The 24,571-nt window shown below is 30.9% G+C and overlaps 3 protein-coding genes and 2 long non-coding RNA genes across 9 annotated transcripts; 3 read left to right on the forward strand and 2 right to left on the reverse strand.

The window, feature by feature from the left end:
* The first annotated feature begins 491 nt into the window (after window positions 1-491).
* On the forward strand, window positions 492-6,074 carry LOC114176194 (uncharacterized). Of its 4 annotated transcripts, none has more exons than XM_085671422.1 (16): window positions 492-909; window positions 1,388-1,509; window positions 1,608-1,696; window positions 1,788-1,823; window positions 1,959-2,052; window positions 2,378-2,420; window positions 2,501-2,601; window positions 2,777-2,841; window positions 2,953-3,449; window positions 3,519-3,606; window positions 3,716-3,853; window positions 4,005-4,573; window positions 4,745-4,883; window positions 5,006-5,074; window positions 5,179-5,313; window positions 5,644-6,074. In XM_085671422.1, the coding sequence occupies exons 1-16, from the start codon at window positions 692-694 to the stop codon at window positions 5,755-5,757; spliced, it is 2,517 nt and encodes an 838-aa protein (XP_085527548.1). In that variant the 5' UTR covers window positions 492-691; the 3' UTR covers window positions 5,758-6,074. The 4 variants fall into 4 exon arrangements, with proteins under 4 accessions (XP_085527548.1, XP_027916949.1, XP_085527547.1 ...); XM_028061148.2 differs by having other exon boundaries at window positions 493-909; window positions 2,372-2,420; window positions 3,713-3,853; XM_085671421.1 differs by having other exon boundaries at window positions 493-909; window positions 2,372-2,420.
* A 2,182-nt stretch (window positions 6,075-8,256) lies between these two features.
* Window positions 8,257-10,519, reverse strand: BTI2 (VIRB2-interacting protein 2). The gene is made up of 5 exons (XM_028064135.2): window positions 10,093-10,519; window positions 9,314-9,494; window positions 9,076-9,217; window positions 8,819-8,888; window positions 8,257-8,708 (listed from the first exon to the last, which is right to left on the reverse strand). Exons 1-5 carry the CDS (start codon window positions 10,292-10,294, stop codon window positions 8,539-8,541), a joined length of 765 nt encoding a protein of 254 aa, XP_027919936.1. The 5' UTR covers window positions 10,295-10,519; the 3' UTR covers window positions 8,257-8,538.
* Window positions 10,520-10,833: 314 nt separating this feature from the next.
* Window positions 10,834-12,987, forward strand: LOC114178305 (uncharacterized). 2 transcript variants are annotated; one of them, XR_014993855.1, is made up of 3 exons: window positions 10,834-11,117; window positions 11,210-11,388; window positions 12,806-12,987. It is a non-coding gene; the product is annotated as an uncharacterized LOC114178305 (long non-coding RNA). The 2 variants fall into 2 exon arrangements; XR_003603312.2 differs by lacking the exon at window positions 12,806-12,987 and adding an exon at window positions 12,545-12,680.
* On the reverse strand, window positions 12,498-13,113 carry LOC146887423 (uncharacterized). The gene is made up of 2 exons (XR_014993856.1): window positions 12,982-13,113; window positions 12,498-12,745 (listed from the first exon to the last, which is right to left on the reverse strand). It is a non-coding gene; the product is annotated as an uncharacterized LOC146887423 (long non-coding RNA).
* An 8,501-nt stretch (window positions 13,114-21,614) lies between these two features.
* LOC114177324 (putative membrane-associated kinase regulator 2) lies at window positions 21,615-24,136 on the forward strand. The gene is made up of 2 exons (XM_028062615.2): window positions 21,615-22,683; window positions 23,242-24,136. The coding sequence occupies exons 1-2, from the start codon at window positions 21,630-21,632 to the stop codon at window positions 23,337-23,339; spliced, it is 1,152 nt and encodes a 383-aa protein (XP_027918416.1). The 5' UTR covers window positions 21,615-21,629; the 3' UTR covers window positions 23,340-24,136.
* The last annotated feature ends 435 nt before the right edge of the window (window positions 24,137-24,571 follow it).

Raw genomic sequence — 24,571 nt, forward strand, 5'->3', positions numbered from 1 at the left:
ATGATTCTAAAATTTGTTAGATTATTTTCAACAAATAATTGTGACTCAAACGTTATCGAAAATGCTTAAATAATGAGAGTGGGTAAAATGATTATTTATAGAAAATAGGATAAAAGAAGTTGGTAATGAAAATATTGTGTTTACTATAAAAGAAAAAGGAAATATGAACCGGCATGTGTTCCACCGATAATGATAATAATCTTATTGGAGAATTTAGGTGTACATTATTTTGTTTCATTTTAACAAACTATGATATAGCAGTCATAAAAAATAGCATACATGATTTTGAATATGTATGAAATTGAAGATAGAAGATAGATGTTAAAGATTTTAAAAGAACTTGATCGAGAAGAAAGGAAAGAGGAAGTATATCCAAAGCAGAAATAATAAACAAAACTGTCAAACCGACAAAGAAACCGCCAAAACTCGGACACGTAACACAGTGCACACATGACTCACCAATCTTCTTCTTTAAAACCTCAACTCTTCCAACCCATGCCTGCATCATAAACATTCACTTCCACTTCCACCCTTTACCATTAACCATAACTTTCTCAACATTCACTGCATAAATATCAGTTATTGCACCCACTAGACCTACTTAGTTGCACCCCAGAACTCACACCAATATCAGAAACTCATTCATTGTGAAAGTTTGTGTTTTTGTTTTTGTGCCGTAGAAGTTGAAGTGATGGAACAGAAAAACATTCTGCTATCGGCTTTGGGTGTTGGGGTGGGTGTTGGAGTGGGGATTGGATTGGCTTCTGGACAAGGCGTTGGAAAATGGGGAGCCAACACTTCTTCCTCAAACGCCATCACTGCTGAGAAGATGGAGCAGGAAATGCTCAGACAAGTTGTTGATGGAAGAGAAAGCAACGTCACTTTTGAGAAATTCCCTTATTACCTCAGGCATAACGCAAACTGCTTAATTTCCCTTCTCTTTTAATTTCTAATATCGTCTTATTTTATGCTTAACCATTCACGCAAGTATGCAACTTTGCTTGCTTCTTTTCCTCTGAATATGGAAGATCAGCATAGTTTTATGTAGTAATGGATAAGAACTAAGATGTTTGTTTGAGCATGCATATATATTTGATCTGAGTGGTACCTTTCTATTTGAATAAATCTGTGAATATATTAATATGCAAATAACACACGGGGATGGTATCAATCAACTTTGCATAATCTTGTCTGTGGCATAATCTATAATTCGTTAAGAAATTTCATCTGATGAATTTATTACTGGCAAACTGTTTGTTAGATACTGATCCTTTCGATACCCTTCTTGTTGCTCTTGATCTTGATGATTATCTAAAGCGATCACTTCGTATTATTTATTCCAAAATCTGTTCGGGTATAACCCTTCACATTTTATTCGTGATAACAGTGAGCAGACAAGGGTTTTGCTGACAAGTGTGGCTTATGTCCATTTAAAGCATGCTGAGGTTTCTAAATATACACGGAATCTTGCTCCTGCAAGCAGAACTATTCTGCTCTCAGGGCCAGCAGGTTAATAATCACTTACTTGGAATAAGGGATTTGATATTCTATGATGTTTTTTATTGGTACTGTCGAGCTAACTGTATTCCCCTTTTCATGTCTTAAAGAGCTTTACCAACAGATGCTTGCCAAGGCTTTAGCTCATTATTTTGAGGCCAAGTTACTGCTGTTAGATTTAACCGACTTTTCGTTGAAGGTGAGTGTGTGTGAGAAGTTTTGATCCATATAACTTGTTTCTGCGTTCTTCTGATAGCATGTAAATAATGGCTGGCTTGCTGTTTGAGCAGATTCAGAGTAAATATGGTTCTTCCAACAAAGAATCTGTAAGCAATTCCTGATTTTTTATGTTTTTTATTCCTGTCTAGAATACTGCTGTTAACCATCATGGATAAACATGTTTTCTTTTCTTAACCTAAAGTTTGGTTGCTTGTATTCTTTTCCTTTGTTTCCCGTTGCAGTCTTTCAAAAGATCCACTTCAGAGTCTACTTTGGAGCGGCTATCTGATCTATTTGGGTCATTTTCAATCTTTTCACAAAGGCAAGAACCTAAAGGTACAAATTGGCTTACAACTTCTGACTCTTGCAAGAACTATATTCATAATCAACAAAAAGATTTGTCAATCTCTAATACAAGGTTTTTCAGTCTTATGGTTTCAAGAATAAGTTTTACTTCGTATGTGGAGGAAAGTGATAATAATGGTACTTCGATTATTTGAAAGATGCTGCAGAATATTAGATAGGGTATAGGTATGGTTGTGCAGATAGCTTTATCGGTTTTATGCTTCATTCTCTTCATTGAAACACTAGTCCATGGTTGACTATATAATTAAAAGGAAAGATAAAAGCCAAATCACTGATCAGGTGCGTTCAGTTGCAGGAAAAATGCACAGGCCTAGCAGTGTAATGGACCTGCAATCAATGTAAGTAGATGAACAAATACAACTTTTCCAGCCAGTTTTTTTTTTATATTATTGCTGAGTATTTGGCTTTTGCTTTGCAGGGGAGCCGAAGCATCTTATAATCCTCCACCACTCCGTAGGAATGCTTCTTCCTCTTCAAACATAAGTGGCCTTGCTTCCCAAACCAATGCTACAAATTCAGGTAACTTCAAAGTTCATTTATTCTTTTACTTGTCACGATCTACTGAAAATTCTGTTTTAAATTCTGAAGATTTTAGTTTGAACTAGCACAGTTTACAGTAAAATTATATTCCTATTCCTTTTTCCATTGCTTCCTGTCTCAAGATTTCTTGTATCTCGTCTCCCTCTTCCTTCAGCTTCTCTGAAGCGCACAACCAGCTGGTCTTTCGACGAAAAACTTCTTATACAGTCTCTTTACAAGGTAATACTACTTTTGATTTTATGGATATTTCACCAAAGGAGCATTATCATAATTGAACGTGGCTTTTAGATCATATTCCTCGACAATTCAAAAGTGGAAATTCACTTTCAGGTTCTGGTTTTCGTGTCAAAAACTTATCCCATTGTGCTATATTTGCGTGATGTTGATAAGCTGTTATACAAATGGCAAAGGATATATTACCTGTTCCAGAAAATGTTGAAAAAACTATCTGGATCCATTTTGATTCTTGGTTCACGAGTTATAGATTGTGGAAATGAGTATGAAGAGGTGAATGAAAAACTTGATTCACTCTTCCCATACACCATAGAAATCAGGCCCCCAGAAGATGAGTCACATCTTGTCAGCTGGAAGTCTCAATTGGAAGAGGATATGAAGATGATACAAGTTAAGGATAACAAAATTCATATCATGGAAGTCCTTGCAGCAAACGATCTCGATTGTGATGACCTAGATTCCATATGTGTAGAAGACACAATGGTTCTCAGTAACTATATAGAAGAGATCATTGTGTCAGCAATTTCGTGTCATTTGATGAAAAACAAAGACCCTGAATACAGAAATGGCAAGCTCGTTATTTCTTCCAATAGGTGAGATTCAAGACATTAATTGCTTGAACTGTCAAAATTTGGTGAATAACTTTATCGTATGTGAAACAGCTTGTCCCATGCATTGAGTATATTCCACAAGGGGAAATCCAGCAGAGGAGATACACTAAAATTAGAAGATCAAGCTGTAAAATCAGAGGTTTGCACTGCTTGACATTTCTTTACGTTGACTTGAGAACACTACCTACCATGTACTGATATACTTAAAAATGCTCTCTTATTTTTCTTTCTTCATGAACATAAAGAAGCAAAGAGAGGAAGGAACTGATATGAAATCAGAACCGAAGTCTGAAAATGCTGCTCCTGTAAAAAAGGCTGAAGCAGAAACATCAACTTCGGTGGGAAAGGAGGATAGTGAAAAATCAGTTCCTGCACCCAAAGCCCCTGTATGCCTCTATAAAGAATTCTTCTGTAACTATGTTACCAAGAGTGGTATCTTAGGATTTAGAAACACCCCATTCTATTCTGCTGACAAACACTTACTATATATTCTGCAAATTTCATGTCATTGATTTGCACTGCATGATTCACTTTCAGGAAGTTCCTCCTGATAATGAGTTTGAGAAGCGAATAAGGCCTGAGGTAATACCAGCAAATGAGATTGGTGTAACATTCTCTGACATTGGTGCCTTGGATGAGACCAAAGAATCCCTTCAAGAACTAGTGATGCTTCCTCTTCGAAGGCCAGACCTTTTCACCGGAGGCCTTCTAAAGCCTTGTAGAGGAATATTGCTGTTTGGGCCTCCTGGCACTGGGAAGACCATGCTGGCAAAGGCCATTGCAAAGGAGGCTGGTGCAAGTTTCATCAATGTTTCCATGTCTACCATCACTTCTAAATGGTTTGGTGAAGATGAGAAGAATGTTCGCGCTCTATTCACACTTGCTGCCAAGGTCTCCCCAACTATTATATTCGTGGATGAGGTTGATAGCATGCTCGGGCAACGTACCAGAGTTGGGGAGCATGAAGCCATGAGGAAAATAAAGAATGAATTTATGAGCCATTGGGATGGTCTTTTGACAAAGCCAGGGGAGAGAATCCTTGTTCTTGCTGCAACCAATAGGCCATTTGATCTCGATGAAGCTATCATTAGGCGATTTGAAAGAAGGTACCTATAATAGTTCCTGAGTTTATAGTATTAGTACTTCATATGCCTTATGTTTAAGGGTGAGAGAAAGCAGATGAGAGGTGCAATATGATAGCTAGCCAATGATTGAATTCATGCTATCTCTGATATATGTTTATGACAACCTGAGTAATATTTTTTTATTATTTGCAGAATCATGGTAGGACTACCGTCTGTGGAAAACAGGGAAAAGATTTTGAAGACTCTTTTAGCGAAAGAGAAGGTGGACAACGAACTTGATCTTAAGGAACTTGCAACTATGACAGAAGGATATACTGGAAGTGATCTTAAGGTTTTTACTATTCTTTGATATTATTGTTCATATTGGACATAACTTCCGCGCTATAAGTGTTATCTTGGTTTTTGTGCTTTCAACTACCCTACTTACTCACTGACACAACCTATCCAATGTAGAACTTGTGCACAACTGCTGCTTATAGACCTGTTAGAGAGCTAATTCAGCAAGAGAGACTAAAGAGTTTGGTAAGTGGTAACTTGACTTATTATTTCTAAAACATTATATAATCCTACATTTATGTGTTCATCATGTTAACTGCTGAATGAGGTTTTTGGTTTTCTGGGGGCAGGATAAAAAGCAGAAAGCTACCAAGAGACAGAATGAAGATGTCCAAGATAGTGAAGGTGTACAAGAAATTGAGCAAGAAATAGTCATTGCCCTTAGGCCGTTGAATATGCAGGATTTCAAAGAGGCCAAGAATCAGGTAAACAACTCGAACCAATAAAGAAGTATTAGTTTGTGGAGTTTGTTAACATGAGAGAGTTTGATACCTGTTCAGCAATGACCAATTCAAATATGTGGTCCCACATACATTCCATTATTTGTATAAGGAATTTTTCTATTGGAACTCTTGTTGGATGACTTGAAATCCTAAGAAATTACTTGTTTTTCACTTCCATATTTTGTGACAGATGTTGACAAAACTAGTTAAACTAATCTGGTGATATCAATATGTATATATATATATATATATATATATATATATATATATATATATACTGTTTTATCTGATCTATAAGTTCTTGAACCACAGGTTGCTGCAAGCTTTGCAGCTGAAGGGGCTGGAATGAGTGAGTTGAAACAGTGGAATGATTTGTACGGAGAAGGGGGATCAAGGAAGCAGCAACAGTTATCTTACTTCCTATGAACTTTTACTGAGGCTGCAAAAGTGAGGGAATATTTTCTTTCACTGATATACCTATCAGACATCTCCTTATACTTTCCGAGAATATCTGGTTTCATTCATTTCCTTCTGCTTAGGAACTAAGCTATAGAAAGGCTATGAATATGATACTTACAATGGTAACTTCCGTTGCCTCATGAAAAAATGTTTTAGCAGTTTTTGTCAATCGGTACAAGCAAAAGTAGCGATATTTATTGGCATTATATTTGTTGTATTCATGTTTTAACATGTAATGTAAACTAGATAGAAATAAGAGATGTGATTCAGTGTGGGATTTGGCAGATTTTGAATCTTATTGATGAATCACATGTAGAGTACCTATTGTTTTGTCAACCTCAATATAACAATATAATAGATTTCACATTTATGTGAAGAAAGCATTTTTATTCTGAAAAGGCAAGACTTTAGAAACATGATTTACGGGAATAGAAAGGAATTCGACAGACAACCATTAAAATCATATATATTATAATCAAATTACACTTAAAAATTTTCAAACTAAAAGCTTAGTAAAAATAACCCTAAAAATGAATATTAACAGTATTATATTAAATGTAAAAATAGAATTAATAGCAAGTCGATACTATAATTTTTTTGAATGAAATAAATATATATAGCTACAATGATATTTTAAACTCTAAAAGAAAAAGATATTATTTAGGAAAGAAAATGAAACAGAAAATAATGGTTAATAATCTCTATACTATAAAAATTAATAGCAAAATATTTCAAAGATGTATGCATAATTATTTTCACGTTGTAGTTCATCAATTTGCACTGGCCATTCTACCTACCGAGAATAATAACGGTAAGATATTAGTCATTAAAAATAACAAAAAATTTAAAATCACTATTTTAATTAACAGATTTTGTTTTTCTATCAACGTTGGTTAGTCGTTAGTTTATTTTAGTTAAATTCACATCTTTTCTCACACTCCCTTTCAAATCTATCAAATTAATAGATACCAATTCTTTTTCTGATTTATGTTAATATTAATTTTCGGGATGAAAAATGAAATTTAAAAGCTACACAATTTTAAGGGCTAATGTAATATATAATAATATATGTAATAATGTATTTTTTATTTTTAAAATATATCTATATCTATATAATATATATATATATATATATATATAAAAGATTTTCCTTTTTTCTATATTTGTTTTCTAATTTTATTTTTAAATAACTTTTAGCTATCAATTTTAAAGTAACTTTTTTAACTTTATTTATTTTATTTAATTTGATTTTTTTTAAATTTAATCATCTTTAATTATAAAACTACTTTTACAAAATAAATAGAAGTTATTAATAATGAAGTTAAATATTTACAAAACTTCCATCTATACATAATCTTAAATATTAATTAAAATATTAAATGGAATATTACTTTTTACTATATGAGAGATTAAAATTCCTTGCTTCAACATACACTTTATACATTGTTTCAAAAACTTTAATTAAATAAAAAACTGTATCATGCATAATAAATTTTCTTTAAATAATTATTAAATAATACCATAGAGTTATGTTATATGAGGAAAAAGCTATACATCTAAATAAATATTAATTAATAAAATTAAATCAAATATTAATTTATTTTATATAGAGATCAAAACTTTCCTACTTCAACATCAATCCTAATTAATAACAAAAGTATACCATTTTATAAGCAAAAATTATTTGTTTATATTTTCATTTACACTAACAACATTAATTAGCTATAGGTATATATTTAAAATATGTTCTGTAAATTAAATTTGAAATTTATTAAATAACAAAACTGTGTTGTAAAAATAAATTTTACATTAATAGCATTAAATATTGTATTAATAGTTTATTTGCAATTGTTGGCTTATGTATTCTTTGAAAATATTGTATAAACCAAAATTTTAATAATTGCATCAAGTTAAAAAAAAAATTCCTCTTTTAACACTCTCAAAATAATTGCATAATGTAATTAAATTAAAGATAAGAAAACTGCTGACGAAATTTTACCTCTAAAAATATTATCTTATAAATCTAAATTAAAATCATATATATTAAATATAAGTATAATAAATAATTTATTAAATATTATTAAAATAAAAAATAAAAACATTATTGTTTGATAGATCAACCAAGACAAATATGTGTTACGTGATCCTTGAAAAATTGAAATTTCGGTCCATTATATATCCACCTCACAGTATATTAAAATTTTCTTTATCAACGAAGTCGACGTGGCAAAACTGCACATAAAAATGGCTTTGGACACAGAATACATTCAAAGACTAATTAACTTTCGAAATCAGTTTACAAAATGGAAAACATTTGAACAGAACAGGTAAGTAATCAAATAATTACGATCAGATCACAACAGGTAACAGCATGACACTGGAAAACATAATTTTAAGTAATGAACAAGGAAAGACACTGGATTAAGTAGCTATCCGTCAATCCGTCAAAACATACTTAACCAACACTTCAACGAAAGCATTCAAATGCAGAGAGTATATGTATTCATGATGTAAATACAGCACAATAACAAGTCATCCATAAGCATATGGGATTTCTTGAGGAGTCCTTGTAAGTAAACCAGTAGAAAAATACATAAGATAATTTTTCTCCACAATGTCTAGTAAGTAAAGGTACCTAAAAAAATAAAATATGACATGATTATAGGGTTTTGGCTGATGCTGAATCTAAATTTAACAGAACATTGATGAAACCCCACTACAACATATTTGTCCGACTTTAGTACCACTTCAATCTTTCTTTTTATCTTTCAGAGGTCCTTTGGGTATCTTGCTCAAAACTTTCGCATCGAACACTGCATACTGCTTCTTAATCTCGCCAAATGCCTTCTCACCAAAAGAGTCCACTTGATTTTCGTATTTCTCATACAGCACAGGCACAGTATGAAGCAAAACAAAAGCTGTTTCATCAAATTATAGAAACACGTCACATCGCTATATATAGAATTCAAGTTCATATTTGAACTTCCAACACAATTCGTATCAAAGGATAAAGGAAACACTACATTACCTATGTAGAACAACGTCAAGAAGTTCGCCCAACTTCCTAGAATAGAGAAAACCCATAATCCAGCAATCACCTAAATAATAGAAAGCAAAAAATCAGACCACTTTTAACAACAGCAGATGAGTTGGAAATCGAATCTTATGACACAAATTATCGTCGTCCCCCAACTCAATATTAGAAAACTGTCAGGTTATTAATATTGATTGGCCATAAAGACAATAGATTGCAAGTGCACAGAACATAAAATGGAATCAACATACTGATAAGAACTTCTTGAGGTCCCTTCCAGATGCAATATCCCTTAACACTGACAATGCCCGATTAATCTCAATTCTAAGAGCAGAGGCAAATTGTAAAATAGGCTCCTCTGGAATGTGCACTTGTGGGAGCTTTGGCGCCCTCCTAATGAAAATAAAAAACAAGCAATTTAATTTACTACAGAACAACAGACTGAAATTCAGACAGCCAACTAAAATTACTACAGTATCAGAACCCTACTTGTTGACGAAAATGAATAAATTGGACCACAAGAACAAACCCGCGAGGGCAAGTATTACGAAGTGGCAAACCAAAGTGAGGAGGTGATATTCAAGCAATTCAAACAGAATCCATATGGCTGTAGCAACTCCGAGTGTCGATGCTGATACCTTCTTATTTCTCCACAGAAAAACATCAGCCGCTGTTGCATAACAAAATAATTTAGTTAAAAAAACACAAACACACAAAACCCTGAAAACCCAATATTATTGAATGAAAGTTAAATTTAGATTAACTTAATGTCTAATATGTGAGATAAATCAAGAAACAATACTATAGTAAAGATGACTCCTCAATGATTGTCTACGCAAATTAAATACAGGAAAAAATAAAAGTAAAATTTAAACAACATCGCACGAAAACCCATCAATGATCACAGCTAGAATGTTCGATCTTTCAAAGTACATATATTAATTGGGGAGATTTTGAAAAGAAAAGAAAAAAATATAACAACAAGAGGAACATGAGATAGCAGATCTAAACCTTAAACTCTCTCAATCTTGTATTATCCATCGCAGTCGTTAAAAAAAAGGAACAACGATCAGAGCAACCAAGATCTCCTAGAACCTCATAAACCCTAGACCCACTATAGCCCAAGTAAAGTATATGACTCAAAAGCAAGGAAGTGTTTCTTGATTCAGAACTAAAGAAAGTAAATGGACTCGTAGCATAGAATTGGGAAGACAAAACATGAAAATTAAGAATGAAGAAAAGAAAAAACAGAAAAGACAATCGCATACGTTTTCCGCCACCAAGAGCATGGTGAATGGGCTTTTCCCGTCCGAAAAGCCTGAAAACCTTTGACTTCAGGGAGTCAGAGGGCCCGGTTTTCTCGTTGTCGGAATCGGAAGAAGACGAGGAATCGTGGTCGTGGATCTTCCCGGAAATCTTGTCCAACAAGGATTCACCCTTGGCCTCCTCGTGCTCGTGGTGCTCCGCCATCACAGAATCACCGATCAATGGAAGCGTCTAGAAGGAATAAGAAACTCCCCTTTTCACAAACAGAGAGTGTGTGAGTTTGTGTGTGCTAAATCAAAAGTAACCCTCGCTATCTAACATTTCCATCTCTCTAAATAGAGTGGCGGATCATGATCAATGCATCTCGGCCGTTGGATTGTAGGACCCAAAATGTCATTAGCCGATTTCGGGTCTGAAAACGTGATCCAACCCGATATGGGTATCATTTCGCTAGGGCCAAGGGACCCGAGCCGTTGAGAAGCTTAATTTAAATGACATGAGTTTGGACGCGTGGCATCAACTCCGTCACCGATGCCTCAAAGTCACACACGCGGTTCAACAAACAAAATATCGCCTCATTGCAGCACACAGATTTGCGACACATAGGACTCTTTCTGTGGGGACCATCTTACTAGATTTCCGTGTACAATTAATTTATTATTACTTATCAATTTAAAATATATTAAAATTTAAATGACCTAAACAACTTAACTCTTAAGAAAATGGGAGTGAGCGAAGAAACCATCTTACGCGTTGGTAAATTTGACAAAAATACACGGGCCCGGGCCGACCCATATTGAATAAGGTTGTAGCACTTGATAATAGACAATTAGCAGAATCTTCCGGGTGCATGTAAAGTATAAGTGGGAGCAGTGTGCATGATACGTGTCCCACAACCATGAGAACACCTGATTCATTTCAGTTACCCCAATCTCATTGGTATCAACACCTCGCCACTGTGGAGTTTACTTTCAAGATGGTTGATGTTAACAACAAATTACATTTATCAATATAATGCTTACCCAAGGTAAAATCTCTTCATATTATTCTTTTCTTGGCATCATCATTTTTCTTGATGCATAGTTTTTTTATTTATTTATTATTATTATTCCTTTCTAGATTTGACCCTTGAAACCGAAAGCACCGATTAGTCTTACTGGAGCAAATTGGTGCGAAGTTGTCACTATCAGCATCTCCTCAACTTCTAAGAGGTGATTTGTCAAACAGAGGAAGGGCACACCACCAAATAAAATTCGTATGTGATAAATCGGTAGGATCAAAAAGAGTTGACAAACAAGGTATTGATCCATTCCATACTTTAATTAGAGAAAAAGAAGTCTCACTTGTTTTCTATTATTATAATAAATATATCACAAAAATTATAGCGTGCATGAATTAAAGTTAAGTATTTCTGTAAGTTTTTGAATTAGCATAATGTTTAAGATCAAGATCAGATCAATCTACTTTCTTTGCATGACTTTGATCATGTCTAATACAAAGAGTCTGTGCTTCCCAACAGAAAATAAATAATTCAACACAAGCAGGAAAAGTATAAAATAATGATTTTATTTATACGAACTTATGATCGAGTGTGAAAAAAAATAAAGGAAATAATGCAACAATCATTCAATGAAGGAAAATCACTATGAGAAAAAGAAGTCCAAAGGAGATTTATGTATCCTGTTGCTAACTTGGTTGTTGAGAATGAGGGCGATACAACCACCCTAGTTGGAAGTAAAACAAACATGTAGAACTTAGTTTTGTGGGTTGTGGGCTCCCCATACAAAAAACGACATTCTTTTTTTTTTCATTTAGTAATAATAGTTTTCAGTAAGGTTACAAGAAGATAGATCTCTCCTAATATATATATATATATATATATATATATATATATATATATATATATATATATATATATATATATATATTACATCCTAACATAAATATTTATGAAATATTTATCTTAATTGTGTACATCAATTAAACTTACACATATTCAAACACTTTATAAATACTTAATTATGCTAATTTTTAACGTGGTTGTATAAGTGTCTATCTATATTCATTTGCGTGGTCGTAAATTTACAACATTGATTAACTCTAAACATCCATTATAAACAACTAAGGCAGTTGTTTATAAAATTGGATGTAAACCAAAAATACAGAATAAATTGAATAGTCTGATTTAAAATTAATGTTTCTTTAAACTAGAGAATTTAAGTTATTCTTTATTTTTTTTATTTAAAACCAATTCTAAGTCATATCAAATTAGCGTCCACGTAGCGATGAGTTTGTAGATTCTGAATACCTGGTATAACATATAAGCCATCTATAACAAACATGGATAAAATAGCATCCAAGATCATTGACAAAACATGTCAGTGTCTACAGACACAAACGATTTGAATGGATTAGTTGGGACTTCAATTTATTAATGTGTGACTCTTTTTCCAGTTCACAAAAACTACAATGCCAAGAGGAAAACCCAAACATGTGTCTAGATTTTGCAGTGGTTGGCGTGTCAAATTCTTGCAACCCTTGATAAAAAATATGCAAACTTAGCAGAACACCCTCGATTTAGTTGAAGTTGAGCGAGCGAAAGCCAGCAAAATAATCAATTTCAGGATCTTGCAGTTCTATAACAGTGTATTTTTTCTGTAGCAAGTGAGAGAGAGTGTGAAAAAGTAAAGGATTTCTATATTAACCACCCTGCAGGTGTGAGACCAGAATGACGGATACAGGGAAGAAAGTGAGACACAAAGGTTTTGTTATCTTCGTGTTTTATTCAACTAACTGGTATAGAATATGATATAGGAAAAGTTTGCAAAAGAAGAATAAAAATGTAAAGTACAGGAAAAGGTAAAGGGGTAGTGGGGTTAGAAAATGATTACCTTATTTAGTTGAGAGAGGTTGATGCAGAAGGCAGAGAAAGGGTTGGTGGAGTTTCTGAACTATGTGTCTTCTTGTTACTCTCTTGCTATCGGAGATGAACATCTTGGATCGATTCATGGATGAGAGTGATGATATTTTATGTATCTGTATTCAGTGGCTTCACACAGATGGTTTTAAAGGGTTAGGATCTGAAAATACATGTTTGAATGGAACAATGTTATGTTTATGTTATTTATTCAACAACATTTTATACCATAAAACTCTGTTTTCTTTCTTCCTCCCACTCATTCATTGTTGAGTTGAGGTACCAATTTTTATGTAGGAATATCCTTTAGAATAATAAATGCGGGGTTGAAGGAGTTAGTGAGATTCGTCCTTCGGTAACGAATATGCGTTGGCTATACCTATACCCTTACCAATTGCAATTTGGACCTGGTTGCGCGCATATGGTCCACTACAATGCATAGTTTGGCCCATGGTCTCATAACCCACCCAGGCTTTTACTTCTTGCATCCTATAATTTCTTCACGCACTTCCTCAAATATCTTGAAATGACCATTTTGCTTCCAGAAAAGTGACTTTCAGATTATATATTCTGGAAAGTTTTTAAGACAAGTTTTCTGAAATCTTCGTAAAGAAATTTCTGGAATAGAATTTTGGGAATGAAGTTTTTCGGAATTTGATTGCTTGAATAGAATTTTCAGAACGTATGAAATTATGAAATGTATTTTAAAATAAAATTTTCAAATAAGATTTCCAAAATGAACTTTTCGAAAGTTATATAATGATTTTCAGGATGAATTTTCCAAAACATTTTTATATGAAATATGTTTTGAAAAAATATTTTCTAGAACACATGAAATATATTTAGGAAAAATCTTTATGGAATGAGTTTTCTTTCCTTATTTTCTCTTCTTCTTTTTTTCTTTTCTTGCAACATTCTCACACTCTCCTTCTTCCTTCCTCTGCAGCAGCATTGATGATACAGTAATAACATCAGTGATGATGTGGTAATAGTAACAGATGTTTAAGTTATTTATGTTATTGTGAAGGTGCAGTTAGTATTTAGGGATTGTAGGAAGCAATATCCCTCAACCCAAACCATCTACTTCGTAAATTTGCACATGTGAAACAAGCCCAAACAATTAAACGAAGTATAATCACTTGGATATAACGCTGCGAAGGCATTTTCAACGATTATCACAACCTTTTATTTTGTTTCACCATTGCAAGTTCAGAGTCGTAAGTAACAAATTATTTTTTATTCATAAGAAATGTTCAATAGTTAAACAACTCAGTCTCCTCTGAAAAAAAAAAACAGTTTTTTCATAAACTAAAAATAGCGTATACATAATTCACTTTGTATATTACTTACCTTTTTTCTTATTCTTGAACTGTTACCATTAATTAGTACTTTGGATTTCTTTATATTATTTCTATTTTTTCATTTTTTTATATTTTTTAAACTACATAACAGCTTAGTAGTCAACAAACCTTGTTCATCAATAGTTTTTTCCCTTTACTGACCCAAAAGTAAATCAAATCAAGTTATCTCACTTTAAAATAAATTGAATCAAAAGTTAACTGACCTTGAAATCTCTGCTGCATGTAATGATTTGGTGGTTCTTTTGGATTGACTATAAACACTGTAAGCCTATTAAAACATTGACCAACAAGACTACAACAAGCCATTTGAATAGTGAAGTGTGTATAATTAAGAAAAGTTTGGAAATTTAAAGTTAAAATGGGTGGATTAGAAAAGTTGATAAAACATAAGAAGCTTTAGAAAAGTTAGGAGACATGGCATGCAGAAAATAAGAACATACGTGGAAATCAATGCAAATATATTCTTTTACTTGTTTCATGCTTACAGAAAAGGATGTTTTCTGTACAAATCCCAATTTTCGCACGAATCTGTTTCAGGTTTAATGCTACTTTATTCGTTGGAACAGGAAATAGGTATCTTTTATGGTACAAGCAACTCTCTTTTTTTTTGTTGCCGTTTTACTTGCCAACATTTCTCGATATGTCAAAGGAGAATGGATGGAACCTATAGCTTTGACTACTTTGAACTGCATGCCTATGTAATTTAAATCAATTATGTTTTAATTATATTTCAATTTACCATTAACTTTTCTATAATAAAAATGTCCAAACATAAATTATGTTATTCTTAAATTAATTTTATACTAGGGACATTTTGCATGGTTAAACATTCAGATTTTTACCTCGGAGGTTGATTTGTACAGTGATTGATGAAACATCATAGTTTTGGGTGAAATCACACATCACCACAACCCGTGTCTACCAAACAACAAAGGTACCTAATAACGTGTATGTTTTGATAAATGATGCAGAATCCTACCAAGAATAGTGATACTGAAACTTAAATCAGATGGGGTGTCTAGCATGATGGTTTTGTTGTTTGATTAGAACTTGGAACTCATAAATGGTGGCATAGATAGATACATAGATAGATACATATATATTGAGACTTCATCACCATCATGTCTCTGCTACTCTTCAGACCTGCAACCCTGAGGAGGGTCCCCATTTTCTTTCCTCACATGTGAACTAACTCAGAGAATATAGATGCATATATATTTCATGTTTGTTGTTACTGAAATTTATGCGAATGCTTTTCCAGTAAAATAGTGATGGTATATAATATATACCACTATAGTTATTAAAATTTGTAGTAATAAATAATATTATATATTTGAAAAACTGGAACACGCATAAACTTTGTGTAAAGGGTTGACAGAACCATGCAGTGTACATTGAAGAGTACTGTCCAATGCAATTCAGCAATGGAAGAGAGGCCCCATAACGTAGCAGGTGAGTAGGTCTGCACTCTGCAGCCTAAAAATACAGCAAAAAAGTGAGCCCCGCCTGCAACATTGTTTCATTCAAATTATCTCATTTTTAATTTCTGTCACTAGATAGAGATTCATTAATGCAATGTTTAATCAAAGTGGATGTTTCTTAGAAAAATTTAAATTAAACGCATAAATATTTAAAGGAAAGTGCGAAAAATAATATATCTTCCCAGGTAATGTTGTCTGCTATGTTAGTCCATATATTTAGTTTAGTTGATGGGTCAGTTTTTTTCCCAAACAGGATGATGGATCAGTTTAGAAAAAAATGTTGATTAAAAACTAATAAACTTTATTTTTTCCAATAAAACTAGTCTAACATAAAGAATACATTTATATGACTTCTTTTTGGAGATAATAATTGTTCAAGAAAAATTTGGATAATTCGAATTAGTTATTTTCGAAAGTTTGATCTAATTTAGTATTTTATTTCTAGAAATACGATGATTTAGTCTTTTTAACCAAATTTTGTTAAATTTATTTGATATTTCAAATATGTTTTATGATAACATTTGAGTTTTGAGTTGTTTATATCGTTTGATACATATTCACTTCAATATTAACTAGAAAAATGATTTAAATGTCATTAATCACTAGAGACCCATAAAGATAGTTTAGATGCTATATGCGAGCTATGACCGCTCACATACACAAGGAAAAATAACTAACCAAGAGAAAAAAAAAATAACAAAAACTCAACCTACTCAAACAAATAAATTAATTTGATAGAAGCGGAGTACTCACCACAAGAATCACTCAAAGAATCTTCGATCTTCAAACAAGAAACAAATGAACTTAAGATTGAGAAATCTCAAGAGAGGTGAGAAAGTTCTAAAAAATTATCTATAAGAAGACTAAATATTTCTAAATAATCAAAATCTTTATAAAAGTTCTATTTATAATTTAACTTTTTAATATTAAAATAATCGGGTATAATTATTTTAAATATCAATACTAGAATACCATTGTTTAGGTCTTTACATTCACGCTCTCTCAAATAATAATAAAATAAATTTAATTTGTAAAGCAATTTTAAAATTATTTTTTACTCTCTTTCTTATTTAATTTTCTTTAAATTAACAATTTCTATTTTGAATACCTTTTGTCCATTTACTTTCTAACTCACTCGTTTATTGTTTACTCTTCCATACACAATGCCAATGCTGAAGGAAGTGTTTAACAACAATTTTTCAGTGTGTAGGGATTGGTTCGCAATGGTTTCATGTGTTAAATTTTATGAATTTTTTCAAGAGATTGATAAATAGTGACATTTTTTAGAATTTTAAATTTTTGTAACTTATCATCTTAGCCTGCTCGTATAGATATATATGAGCATGGTTCGATAAATTTAACTTAATATGAATTGTTGTCGTTAAAAGTTATAGTGTAGTGATTTATGTTTTATGATATTTTGTAGGTTTGTTGTAATATCATAAAATAAGAAGGCATAGTAGATAATGCAAAAACCATGTTGAATACTATGAATATATTTTTGTAGTCAAGATTTGCATATTTAAGGTACTAAATTGGGTGATATGTTAATATATATGATATAATTAAGTATTATGAAATAAGTTAGTAGATATGTCCTAATAAATATTGTTTTCTTGTATAGATTGGTTTTAATATATAAAGGTATATAAAAATTTATCTTGAATGTATGAAATGTAACTATTGTAACTAGAAACATGAAAATATAACCAATACAACTAGAAACATGATGTATAAAGAAATATTTGAAAATTTATGAAACAAACACATAACATGGGATATATAATTATAATTTTTTTTCTATTTAAAAGATATTTATTTATTATTTATTTTTTTCTCAAACCTATTCTCTAAATTGCTTATTAAATAAAATACAAGTTGATGAACTTCATAAATCCTTACAAATTATTTATAATTTTTCCAGTCTCAATTATACGGTGGTAATTTCAAATCAAATATTTAAAAATTATCATTTATTACAATAATTTTTATACATGATTTTGCATATTATTAATAACGATTGAATTTATTTAAAAAGTTGAATTATTTATTATAAAAGATATTAAATTATTTACTACATCTAATATATAATGATTTTTTATATAAATAATCCATTTATTCAATCACTTCCAAGCTCAACACATTGTATTATTATTCAATTTATTTTCGAAAAATATTTAATAATAATTTAGATTAACATATATATAATTTTTTAATAATATTTTATTATTCGTTATTATAATGACTATTGTTATTATTTTAATTAAAATATGAGATAGTTAATCAATTTATTATATATTATCAAAATTATTTTATTATTAAATATTAAATTTTGTTATAAAATAAAAATTCTTGCAGGTATAAGTACTAGTATAATTTCATTAACAATTTCACGTTAACTAGTACATAGGGTGGTAAAAACGGAAAGAAAAATTATTTTATTATTAAAAGGTATGTTCATGAGGTTTGAGAAATGAATAAAAAACCATGTTTAGGTTTGAATATGGATATATACTTTAAACTTAGATATTGATATTTGTAACGAAGATTTGCTTACTAAAAGTACTAAATTTGATGATGTGTTAATATCTGAAATAAGAAATGCTTAAAATAAATATTAGGAAAGAAGTTAGTAGATATGCCTTAATAATTATCGATTTATTATATAAATTCATGTGAGTATATAAGGTGTATGCATGTGTATGCATGTGTATGTATGATGAATGCAGTATTGATTGAAGTAGGGATGATTTTGTTGTTATAATGAAAAAAAAAGAATATAACTGTCTAATTATATTACTAGTGTAAACACAATTATGTCTAATTATATTAGTAGTGTAAACACAATTATGTCTTAATAATTATCGTTTTATCATATAGATTTATGTGAGTATATAAAGGTGTATGCATGTGTATATATGATGAATGCATTGTTGATTATTGAACTAGGAATAATTTTGTTGTCATAATGAACAAAAAAAAATGTAACTGTTTTATTATCTATAACTATATATAAAGGGGATTCCCTCTTTTGTGTCCACATTTCATAATTCCAACTTTACCCTTTATAATTTAATTATTTATTAAATTTTTAAAAATTAACGGTTACTTTTACAAGTTTTTATAAAATTATTTACTTATCTCCTTTTTCTTTTTTTCTCTTACTATTCATCAACAGTTATTTTTCTCTTATTTTCTCCGTACATTTTATTTTATTTTTTATAAATATACTTTTATTTTGTTTATTAAATTAATAACATTACAATATCATCAATTATTAATATAATTCAAAAAATGCGTACACACAGGCGCGATAGCGCCTGTGTTTACACTAGTATTACTAATGTAAATACGTATGTATGTTTAAATATATATATATATATATATATATATATATATATATATATATATATATATTTGTATATAATATTATATTATTCGGTGATAATAAATAAAATACAATTTCTAATTAATAAAAGATAAATAAATAATTTTATAAAAATATGCAAAAATAATTATTAACTTTTAAAAATAAATAAATAACTATATTGTAAAGAATAAATTAAAAATAAATAATTTTAGACAAAAAAATATTTATTTATTGATAATTATAAATAAACATCAATTTTAGATATTTATCCTTTTTATTTGGTAACATTGTGACTATACTATAATTAATTAAGAATATACTGTATGAATCATCTCTTAAATAAATTTGTATAATTTTACACATTGTACATTTAAATAACATTTCGATAATTACAAGTTATGGATTCCAAATTTTGAAGAATTCAAAATTTCAAAATGAACCAAATATTCTAGACAGAATAAAATTGGTTTTTAAATATTTTTTAGGAACTTTTATGTATACAGGATGATATTTTAATGTCAGTACAGGATGACTATACTGAAAATAATAAGTCGTTATTACAATTTAAAGTGTTTATTTTAAATGAAAAATAATATACAGAGCATTAGTTTTATATCTTTGTTTACTTCAAGATATGTGTATATATTCTAAATTGTGAATTTAGTTTAATTATATAACTAGTTAAAAATAATAATTTATCAAAAACGTATTATATATATATATATATATATATATATATATATATATATATATATATATTATTTTATATATTATAAGAAAATTTTTTATGATCAATTTTAGTGATTAAAATTTCTTAGTCAATATAATAATTAAGTTGAATACTAATTTATAAAATAAAAAATTATTAAATACTAAAATAATAATTATTATATATATTAAATTTTATTGATTTCTAAAATTTGCTACTAATATTTTAATCAAGAAAAATTGATCACTAGATAATGATTACAAAATTTTTGTTATTAAAGAATTTGATTTTTAAATTAATATTTAATTAATTAATCACTAATTTAATAAATAATTATAATTTATTATTTATAATAATAATTATTTATTAAATATTAATTTTTATTTAAACTGGTCATTGTATTAAATAATTATTAATCATTAAAATTAATTATTAATGAAATATTTTGGTTGTAGTGATATGATTAAGAACATGATAACCGAAGTTCAAATCTCAATGAAAAATAAGGTTTGGTACAAGATTTTTATTACAACTTTTTTGTTTCTAATTCTACCATATTATATATATATATATATATATATATATATATATATATATATATATATATATATATATTCTCAAGTCTATAATCTCATTTAAATGATTAAACTAAATTAAAAAATCAAGTTTATATTCTTAACTTGAAAAATAATTGAAAGTCGAACGTTATGTACACATTGATTACTGGTGGTGAATAAACAAAATAGTCAAGATTGCATATTTATATTACATCATGAAGTTGTTTTCATAAATGAAAATATAATTTATATGACAACATTTATTTATTTATTATAAATTTTAATTATGACATAATTTTTTATATTAACCTTTTTTAATTATACAAAAAAATCCTATTTAAATAACTTATTCAAAATATTAGTTTTATACAAGATTCAAATAAACTAACAAATAAACAAAGACACCTTCTAACATTTTAAAATATTTATACAATCAATATGTGAGTATATACTTATACTTTTGTATGGATGATTTAATAAAATATTTTAAATTAAATAAAAATATATATCCTTATTCTCATTTGAATTAACATATCTTCATTTCTTTGACAAAAGTTATAATCATTTTAAATTTTCCTTTCGCAAAATATTGTAAAAACAAAACTTGTAACAACTATTTACAAGTACAATATACACGTTTAACAAACAAATACATAATAATAAAAGTTAGCACAAAAAAATTAATTCAAAAATCAATTTTTACCTATTTTTATTGATTTTTTTTACAACAAGTACTAGTAGTGAAAACTACATAAAATGTTGTTTGTTTCTAGTTCTACAATGTATTTGGCAGTGTTAAATCTTTGTTTGATTTACTAGGTTGTTTAATATAATATAAAGTTACAAAAATGATTTATTTTTTTAAATCTATATATAACTATGGTCGATGATCTATTCATGACTATAAATTACAAGTTTTTCATGAGCAGTAATATATTATGTATTTTAGATTTCGATTGTTTTATAATATATATATAGTTTAAACAGCATTATACATGTTTTAGAAAACAAAATAATGGTTTAATAAATAAGTAAATGAAGTTCGAAAACCGAAAATGAAATAAAAATATTTAAAAAAACTGTATGACTCACTATCCTCCCTCCAAACCTACTATGTTAGTCTTTCTGACTTGTCTCACATGGCATGACTCACCTGCAATCAACCAAAACAAAACCCACTCTTCACTTCTCTTCTCATTCTCTCCCTTCCATGGAACCCTTCAACTTCCTCAAATACTGGAAAGGTGCTGCCAATGCCACCCCAAACGACCCTTTCTTCGACTTGGAGTTGGCCTTGACCGACGAAGACGATTCCCAAGACGACACCAATGCAACTCAAAACGACGTCGACCACGACGACGACCAACATCATAGCCACCAATCAGAACCAGATTCCGACTCCGACTCCGACTCAGACTCAGAGAAAGAGTTCAACTTCACGCTTTCTCCTTCCGCTTCCTCCGACCACCCTACCATTTCCCTCTCTCCCTCTCACCATCTCCTCTTCAACGGAGACATTCTTCTCAACTCCCAACCCAACTCCAAGCCTCACTTCACTGCCTCCTTCTTTAAATCCGCCACCAAGCTCCGCGTCTTCATGCTGGGCCTCAAGAAGCCCAAGCCCAACGCCGGCGACAAACAGCCCAACACCCACCCCAAGAAGCCGCGCCACAGAAAGCTTTTCACCGTCAACTTCAAGGTCGAAGAGGTTCCCATCGTCTCCTTCTTCACCAGAGATAACAGCTCCAGAGCCAAACCCTCCAACACTCAAAACGCAGAGGAAACGGAACCCTCACACTCCCAGATTGAAGACAAGCGCTCAATGCCCAAGTATTTGAAGATGGTCAAGCCTCTCTACGTCAGAGTTTCTAAAAGGTACGCCGAAAAGCTCAGGTTTTCCGACCAGGTCGACGCCACTTCGCCGGACTCTGCGCCCCCGTGCTCTACCGCGCCGGAGAAATCTCCCACGGAGGCCGAGGGTTCTCCGACGGAGGGAGCCGCCCCCGCCAACGTGAAGGGGCAGAAACAGGGGAATGTTCCTCTGCCTGCTGGCCTGCGCAAGCATCTAGGCAAAGGTCGTGCGCCGCCGCCGCCGTTTGAGTCTTCGAAACGGCGTGATGATTCGCTGTTGCAGCAGCATGATTGGATTCAGGGTGCTATTTTGCATTGTAAGAGGTCCTTCAATGCTGCTTCTACTGGTAAATTACTATTTTGTTTTCTTTTCCCCTTTGTGGGACCATTTTTATTTTTTATCATTATTGAAAACTGGTAAAAATGCACTCTATTTTTTTTTTTCTGCAGTATAAGAATAGATAGAAAAAAGAGGTAAAGAAAGAGTAAAAAATTGTCGTAAGTGCCAAATAATTGTCGTAAGTTGATTCACATATATAACCCTCTGTTATAAGTTATGGTTAGAAGTTGATTTCTGGAATTGTATATGTTGCATAACACTTGTTCAGAAATCATCTGTATTCGGAAGATAAACATAAGAAAGAGAAGTTTGAGATCGATAATAGTGACAACAAACAAGTCATTATTATCACAACAATGTTTAATATTTAAATGTAATCACTTTTTAGTGTTTTAATATCATCTTTAATGAAAATCAAAGTTTTATCGGTGACCCTTTTAGAAGGTGTGAACATGGTTAAAATAAGATTTAGACTTTTATCAGAAAACTTATAAGGAATTTTATAGAGTTTGTAGAGTTTGATTTGAATTTATTGATGGACTTTGTGGATGGTTTATATATGCAGAATGCGAGAGTTCTGAGCAGCCACGATCTGCGAGCGATCCATTGGGCGACGTATCTGGTGAGTTATCGGAAAAATGTACGACCGAGAAGTGCCTTTGAGACATGTTATAATGAATAGCAGGTGGTGTTTTGGGTAGGTTGGGTCGGTTTTCGTAGTAATTTATGCATGCGTATTTATGTATGTATGTATATTGTAAAGGTGTTGTTTCTGAGAGAGTGAAAGAGGAATGAGATGTTTTGATAAATTGATGTGTATGGTACCTAGCACAGGCACCCCTTTTGAATGAACAGTGTAATAGAAGTAGGTCTGGTGAAAAATTAGGTTTACGTGGTGGAAATAATGGTTGTGTTGGATTGGAGGTAGGAGGTTGTTCTCGGGAACCTGGGTGGATTAAAGAAAAAGAAGAAGGAAGAAAAATGTGGTTGAATTAATAATGATTGGTGTGTAGGTATGATAAAGTTAAGGGGGAGGAGGGAAAGATGGGGACATAAGCAGTGAAAGTGAGATCTTGTTTTGGGTGAAGGGAAGGAAAGGTGTTGTTGACTGAGACAGAAGTGAGTAATTAATGTGTAACACCAAAAATGAGAGTGAAAGGGACAAGTAAAGAGATGAGAAGAGGGTGTGGAAGAAGAAGGATCTTTCTTTGATTTGAGCGTGCATGCTATGCTGTGGCATGCTCCAACGTATCTGATGCCTTTCAGGTATCGGAATGGGTGAAGCTCTGTCTCTTCTGGTTTTCGGAATCATGTCTGCTTTGGATTATCTAACTCATCATTCAATTTACTCCTCCCAATCACACTCATAAATGCCTTTTCTATTTTAAATCACAAATCTTAGCAACACTGTCTAAAAGCTATCTTGTTAGCATCTTAATATTTATTCACAGTTTTAATAATTGCTTTAGAACTTTATTTTAACCATTTCTGTATAAAAAATCATTCACTTTAATAAAACAGTGTGAAACTCTCAAAATAGAAAAATACTACAACTTTATTTATGTTAAAATGATTTCCTTAGTCTTATAAGTACGTCCTGAGGTTATTAACAATTATTGAAATGCAAGTATTAAATTCATGATACATTTCTTTATTGGTTAGAAAGAGAATGAACAATTAAATTTACTACAGTAAATTTTCACTATTATAATAACTCCCCCATTACAGCGCATTCTTTCCAGTCGCACGAGACAATAAGATCTCGGTAACCATCAAAGTAACAACTCGTCAAAACACTAAAGATTGACTTGGAAAAGTACAAAGGAAGATGAGATAAATCTTGGTTCAATATGAAAATAATGCAAAACCAGTTATTGTCACAGCCAATAACACTC

This window comes from Vigna unguiculata, chromosome 3 (genome assembly GCF_037176805.1).
Source record: "Vigna unguiculata cultivar grain cowpea cultivar isolate G323 ecotype 2 chromosome 3, ASM3717680v1, whole genome shotgun sequence".
In the NCBI taxonomy this organism is placed as follows: domain Eukaryota; kingdom Viridiplantae; phylum Streptophyta; class Magnoliopsida; order Fabales; family Fabaceae; genus Vigna; species Vigna unguiculata.

Coding starts and splice junctions, on each gene's coding strand:
- BTI2 (XM_028064135.2), bottom strand. CDS start 10,294: ATGGCGGAGCACCACGAGCACGAGGAGGCCAAGGGTGAATCCTTGTTG. Junction 9,495..10,092: donor TGCTCTTGGTGGCGGAAAAC/GTATGCGATTGT, acceptor GTTATGCAACAG/CGGCTGATGTTTTTCTGTGG. Junction 8,889..9,075: donor ACCTCAAGAAGTTCTTATCA/GTATGTTGATTC, acceptor TCTATTATTTAG/GTGATTGCTGGATTATGGGT.
- LOC114177324 (XM_028062615.2), top strand. CDS start 21,630: ATGACTCACCTGCAATCAACCAAAACAAAACCCACTCTTCACTTCTCT. Junction 22,684..23,241: donor CTTCAATGCTGCTTCTACTG/GTAAATTACTAT, acceptor TTATATATGCAG/AATGCGAGAGTTCTGAGCAG.
- LOC114176194 (XM_028061148.2), top strand. CDS start 692: ATGGAACAGAAAAACATTCTGCTATCGGCTTTGGGTGTTGGGGTGGGT. Junction 1,510..1,607: donor TCTGCTCTCAGGGCCAGCAG/GTTAATAATCAC, acceptor CATGTCTTAAAG/AGCTTTACCAACAGATGCTT. Junction 5,075..5,178: donor AAGAGAGACTAAAGAGTTTG/GTAAGTGGTAAC, acceptor TTCTGGGGGCAG/GATAAAAAGCAGAAAGCTAC.